We start from the raw sequence: 6,984 nt of genomic DNA on the forward strand, positions 1-6,984 counted from the left end.
CCGGCGACACAGAGATGCAGAAATAAGAAGCTTATGTGCGATCAAAACCAGAGATCTGCAGGAGGAAAAGTTTCAACTTCTTGGGGAGGAAGAAGAGGGAAAATGAATGTTATACACACACATACTCGTGTACACACACATACAAACAGAGTTTGTGTGTGTGTGTCTCTCTCTCATACACACAGGCACTAGCAGAGGCACTTCAGAGGCACTGCAGAGGCACTCTGAGTTTCTAGGGATGTTTATGTAGTGTGTGTGTGTGTGTGGGTTCTGACTCTTGTTCTTCTCCTCTTTTCCTAGGAAGAGGAACTTCAGGATGACTTCTCAGTGAGACCCACGACCCCGAGTTTCAGACCCGTCCCCCCTCGACCCAGCACCAGACTCTCTGCAGTGCCCCCATTCACCCTACCTGCAACCATAAACCTCAAGCTGTCTACCTTCCTCCCCTCCTGCTTTGTGCGCACACCCCCTCCCCCGCGCCCTCTCCCAGACTCCATCATGGACCTCCACCGAGCGGCCTTCAAGATGGAGACCTCCTCCTACATGCCCAACCCGCTCGCATCGCCGGCGCTCATGGTGCTGGCGTCCACCGCCGAGGCCAGCCGCGACGCCTCCATACCGTGCCAGCAGCGTCCGTTCGGCGTGTCCGTGGACAAGGACGTGCACATGCCCTTTAACAACGGCTCGTACACCTTCGCGTCCATGTACCACAGGCAGGGCGGCGTGCCGCCGGGCTTCCCCAACCGGGACTTCCCGCCGTCGCTGTTGCACCTGCACCACCAGTTCGCCCCGCCCAACCTGGACTGCTCGCCCATAAGCATGCTCAACCACAGCGGCGTGGGCGCCTTCCGGCCCTTCGCCTCGCCGCCGGACGACCGCGAGGCCGTCGCTGCGGCTGCAGGGGGCTACCAGTCGGCCTTCACCCCGGCCAAGCGCCTGAAAGGCTGCCTGGAGGCGGACGCCTCGCCCCACCTGCGCTACTCCGACGCAGAGGGGAAAGAGTACGACTTTGGCGGGGCGCACATCCCCTCGGGCTCCCCCAGCGCGCTCAAGGCCGTGGAGGACGCTGGCAAAAAGATTTTCAATGTGTCAGGCCTTCTGTCCGACCGCGAGACCTCGTCCAGCCCCGAAGACCGCATAGACCGCTGTGAGTACCCATTTTTATGTCTGTACACACATGCCACAAATGACAAGTGTCTTCCACATATATGCACACAATTCACATGTTTAAGAACAACATAATGGCCATGCAGTAGATCTGGTCTCTGTCTGGCCCTGATTTGCTACAGGTCAACGGTGTCCAGAGTTGAAGCACAAAGAGAAATAAACATGTCCAAAATAGTACAATATCATAATAACATTTTTGTATTTTTATATATACAGTATTTCTAACCAGAATGTTTTTTTTTCTTTTTTTAAAGAATAAGTTAATGAAAAAAAATAAAAAAAATAATGACACATGTACTACATACAAACAAATTGTATCCATAAGATAAATGAATGTTAAAGCCTCTCAATAGATGAAATTGCCTCCCTTGAAGAAAAGAAGCACATCTCTCACATCTTTTTATTATCATGCTGTTGGCTTCCTGTATCAGTGAGAGCATTCCTCACTCCTTTCCATATCTTTGATTCATGGCTGCGGTATTGAATCAGTGGTGTGTGTCACAAGTTAAACTGTGGGGATTGTTTAGATAGTGTGCCCTGGCCCACTTACAGATACAACTCATAAATGGATGGCTTCTCCTGCCTCTGAATTAGGAAAGAAAAGGCCATTCATAGCTCGGGGCTTCTGTGTGCTCAGAGGAACAGGTAGACACTGAGGCCAGTGGTGTTACCGGCACTAATCCAAACCTCCAACCTGTAAACAAATACATTAGTGAGGAGCATTTTTCAGCAGTCACACACACACACACACACACACACACACACACACACACACACACACACACATACACACACACATTATCAGTTGCTTACTCTGTTTTTTCTGGTTGACGCTTTTCTTGTTTTCCTACACTCAGAGGGAAGCACTCAAATGTGGATTCACACTTTGTAGACTCTGTCAATATGTCATAGTATGTGTTAAGTATGTATTGCAGTCATACAGAGACACACACACACATATATGCACACCTTTTCTAACAGGCTTGTCTCAAACACACACACCCTTCCTCTCTTACTCTTACACACTAACAGTCACATATTTTAACCTCATGCTCTGTCTCCCCCCCCCCCCCCATCCATCTATGATACATTAGCATTCTCCAATGAGAGGAGACCATTTGGCCCTGTGTCTGAATCTGATTACTCGGGAAGTGACTCGCTACAAGATGGGGCACACTCCTGTCATCAGCATTCATCAGTAGCACCGACCGCACTGCCACTGGCAGCCGGCTTGGCAAACCAGCGGCGGATTATACTGCTGTTCTAAACTTTGGCAGCAGCCTGTCTTCAGCTGGTGTGAGAGGGGGGGGGGGGGAGCGGTTGGGTGCAGGGTTCACTCTCAGCAACCCCCCCCCCCTTCCTCCCTCTTCCAACTAGTGCAGTGCAGTCGCTAACGACTCCCACACACATCAGTACGATCCATCTGGGCTCAGTGGCTGATAGGCAGGAGAGGTTGGATGTCGGTGGAGAGGCAAAGAGAGAGAAGCAGAGAGAGAGAGAGGCCTTGTTATCTGGGTGGGTAATTGCAAGTGGAGAGTTGTAGGATCATCGGCTGACAATTCACACTCTTTCAAGTTTTTCGCTCTTCTGCACTTCTGCTTGAACTCTCTCTCTTTTTTTCCGCACAGTTTTTGTCTTAATTCATTCTCTTTTTCTTTAAAAAAAAAATCGAGCTTTACATTTTGACCTCCTTTTCGCTCTTGTCCCTCTCTTCTTAGTGTCTGTCTGTCTGTATGGGGATGTGGATGTGGATGTATACATTCCTGTGTGTGTGTGTGTGTGTGTGTGTGTGTGTGTGTGTGTGAGCTGGAGTGCGACGAGAAGCAGGCCCCTTGCTGAGGGAGGGAGAGAAAGAGAGACAGAGGCAGCCTTGATGGAACAGATGAGAGACAAGGGCGGCGAGCTGAGACTGATCCGATAAAAACACCAGCGCAGTGGCAGGCAGGGCTGTGAATGACACCCGACAAGAGAGCGAAAGAGGAGAGGGAGAGAGAGAGGGAGGGAGAGGGAGAGAGAGAGAGAGAGAGAGAGAGAGAGAGAGAGAGAGAGAGAGAGAGAGAGAGAGATGAGAGAAGGCAGACGGGCAGGGAGGCGCAGAGGAAGAGAGACAGACACAGAGAGAATTTCTCATATCACGACGCGGATTGCCTCTCAGAGGATTATAAAATCCCGCTTTGGTCGGGACGTCCAAAAAAAAATGATAAACCCCCCCCCCCCCCCTTCTGACAGTCAAGGGTACCTATGCAGTACATGTTCATTCTGGGTGTCTGGGCTGCCTCGTCACAATAGCCACCTGTAAGCACAGGGGCCTGGAGCCCTAATGGACCATTCTGGGGGTAATCCTGGTCCTCTTTGTGTGCCATAATCTGACGCTTGTGCAGCGTGATGAAAGAGCGTGGACTGTGGATGAGACGAGCAGACATGGCCGACGAGACAGGGAAAGGTGAAGAGATGAGCCTGCCATCCTGCTGTTAGAGAGGGCAGCTCCGATTTAGCGAGTATTGTAGTAGAGGAGGTTAAAAAAAACATACAGAGAACTGATAACTGTCTCCTTTTTTCCCTTTGCACTTGTTCACTCTTTTTATCCCCTCTCTCTCTCTCTCTCTCTCTCTCTCTCTCTCTCTCTCTCCCTTTTTGCAGCTGTATCTAATCAGATTAAACCTTGGGCCCACCAAGGGCTCTAATGCAATTGAATCTCCAGTAGCACTTTTACAGAAGAGACTTAAATTGGGTTCCCCTTGACTGGATACCTTGCTTGCTCTCTGTCACTCCAGGAGCGCTGTCCCCGCGGCGCTAAGCCCCAAATCTCCACGGCGCCGCCGACAGCACGCTCTCCCCGAATCCGGGAAACGGAAAGCTCTTCCGCTGTGGTAGAAATGGAGCCTGGTTATGAGTAGCTACATGGCAGGCATCCTCTGACAGGTCACAATGTTGACTAACAAGTAACTTGTTTGATTTATTGGAAAATTCTGATTTTGTTTTTAGATTTAAGTAGGGAACTGAAGAATAAAACCTATGAAGAGATAACGATTTCATCATCAAATCTATTCATATGAGTGTGTTTACTGATGGATGTAGAACATAACGGCATACATGTGCACGCACTGGTGTGTGTGTGTGTGTGTGTGTGTGTGTGTGTGTGTGTGTGTGTGTGTGTGTGTGTGTGTGTGTGTGTGTGTGTGTGTGTGTGTGTGTGTGTGTGTGTGTGTGTGTGTGTGTGTGTGTGTGTGTGTGTGTGTGTGTGTGTGTGTATGTGTGTGTGTGTGTGTGTGTATGTGTGTGTGTGTGTGTGTGTGTACTTGCACACTGCCCAGTGTGAGCTGGTGACAGCTGGGGCCTGTTTGTTTGCCTTTCCTCCTCCACACATTCACACGGCAGAGCAGAGCACTGAACCTGACCCTACGACAGAAAGCCCACTTCCACATTTCCATTCCACCAAGTGTGTGTGTGTGTGTGTGTGTGTGTGTGTGTGTGTGTGTGTGTGTGTGTGTGTGTAAGGGAGAGAGGGAGACAGAGGAAAGAGAGCTTGCATCTGTGTCTGTATTTCTAAACTGAGAGCATAGCGAAGGAATGAAATACAGAGAGAAGAAGAGAGAGCAGGGAGGGAGGGAGGGAGGGAAAGAGGGAGACAGAGACATAAAAGAGAGATAAAAAGGAGGAATAAAAAGCAGAGGGGATGAGCAATCAGCGGTGTTCTGAGCTGAAACGCAGACCCCAGCTGCCTTCCTGAGCAGCTGAAATAAAAAAAAAAGGGGGGAAAAATCCTTAAGACAACAGAGAGCAGCCACGCGGGCTTCCTTCCTGACGTGACCAAGCCGTGAGCCGTTGCGGCCCGGTCCCATAAATCCCTCCTGATTTACGGGGCACGGGGTGCCTGACAGGCTCACACTTAACCCCCACCGCCCCAGACCAGCTGACCGCCTGGGGCCACATGTCTGGGGGGGGGGGGGGGGATCGGCCGACCACCCCCGCTGCCCAGAACACACGCATACACACACACACACCACACAGATACATGCATTCGTGCACGCAGACAAATAAACACACATACATGCCTAAACAAAAACAAAAAAAACCACACACACATGCACAGACAAAGAAAAAACACAATAATGCACACACACACACACACACATACACACGACAATGTCTCACTGTCCCATTTTCCAAAAATCAGTCATTTGACTATGTCCTTATTAGCCTTGTCAGACACTGTGATGCCCCTCTCTTTTAATACTTGATACTGCAGAGAGGCAGCAGACTAAAGCCTTCATTCTCATGCGTTGTTTGGTTTGACATGCCAGCCTCTGCTGTGGATGTGCATCCTCTATGCGTGTGTTGTTATTTCGCTGTACCTTCTCTGCATGTCAGTCTGGCTTTGTAGTTGCCAGTCACTCGCAAGGGCTGAGGCTTTAATTATTTTTGCGGGGCTCTCACTCTCTCCTCCCCTCTCTCTCCCTCTCTTTTCTCTCTCCCTCCTCTTTCCCCCCTCTTCTCTTCTCTCCTCTCCTCCTCCCTGTCCGTGTGATTGATTTGTGTTTTCATGTTTTTCGATTCGGCCGCGGAGATCTGTCACGGAGTGCGTGGTTATTACGCTGTCTTTTCCCTTCAGGTGCTCAAAAGAGCAGTGTATGCTGACAGCTGTTAAAACACAGTTGGGTTTTTCCTTCTCTCTCTCTCTCTCTCTCTCTCTCTCTCTCTTCTCTCCCTTTCTTTTTTTGTCAAGGAGCAGATGTCACTGGCATGTTTGTGTTTCTGTAGGAAATATTGAAAACTTTGTGGAACGGTTGCAGAGAAAAAAGGAGATGAGCGAACATCCTCAGATGAAATGATCAGAAGCATGCACACACACACACAGACACACACACACACACACACACACACACACACACACACAGACGCACAGACACACAGACACACACACACACACACACACACACACACACACACACAGACACACAGACACACACACACACACACACACACACACACACACACAGACGCACAGACACAGACACGCACACACACACACACACACACACACACACACACACACACACACACACACACACACACACACACACACACACACACACACACACACACACACACACACACACACACACACACACAATGGCTTTCTCTCTGATGTTCATTAGTGTAAAACAAGATAAATCTAAAGCCAAACAAAGAAAAGATAATTGGTGTAATTATACCATCACACTATGAATTAGGATTCATTTAGATTGCTTTATGTTTTCTCATTGGTGTTATTTCCACTCATTAGCCAACACAAAAGACCCCATTGTTCAATCATACTGGCAGGTAAAGAGTTAAAGCCCGAATTGTCATCTTCACCAGAAATCTGCCCCTCCACTTTCCCTGTCTTTCCCTCTCTCTCTTTCTTTCTCTCCCCTGCTCTCATTCCCATTCTCTTCCCCTCCCTCCCTCCCTCCCTCTCTCTGTCACGGTCTAGTGGCAAGGTTAAGTTAAGTAAGAGTGTTCTAATAATTAGGCTGCAACTCAGGGTGCTCGTCTGTGCTTACCCAGATGTTAAAAGGCTTGTCCTCTCGTGTAGCCTCCCTGTCAGATCCCTGAACACCCACCCACCCCACCCCACCCCACCCCACCAGCACCACCACCATCCCCATTCCACCCCCTACCTCTGCCCCCAACCCGAGTGGCTAGCACTGGCCCCTGTGGCTTTGTTTGTGTCCCTGTCTGTTCCTGGTCGCCTCTACATGGTCCCCTGTAAAGACAACGGCATCTGCCCCCTCTGTCCGATGAAGGAGGACAGAGGGCAGCCCTCCCTCCCTC

General features: G+C 49.8%; 1 protein-coding gene across 2 annotated transcripts in view; it reads left to right on the forward strand.

Moving 5' to 3' along the window:
* Window positions 1–498: 498 nt before the first annotated feature.
* Window positions 499–6,984, forward strand: part of rnf220a (ring finger protein 220a) — a gene marked incomplete at its 5' end in the record, with an annotated part of 128,822 nt that continues 122,336 nt past the window's right edge. For both annotated transcript variants that reach the window (XM_080837804.1, XM_080837805.1), the window contains one exon: window positions 499–1,147. In XM_080837804.1, coding sequence (XP_080693930.1) covers window positions 499–1,147 — 649 coding nt within the window. The remainder of the gene's footprint in view (window positions 1,148–6,984) is intronic.

The sequence above is a fragment of the Sprattus sprattus genome (assembly GCF_963457725.1).
Source record: "Sprattus sprattus genome assembly, chromosome: 4".
NCBI classification, from domain to species: Eukaryota; Metazoa; Chordata; class Actinopteri; order Clupeiformes; family Clupeidae; genus Sprattus; species Sprattus sprattus.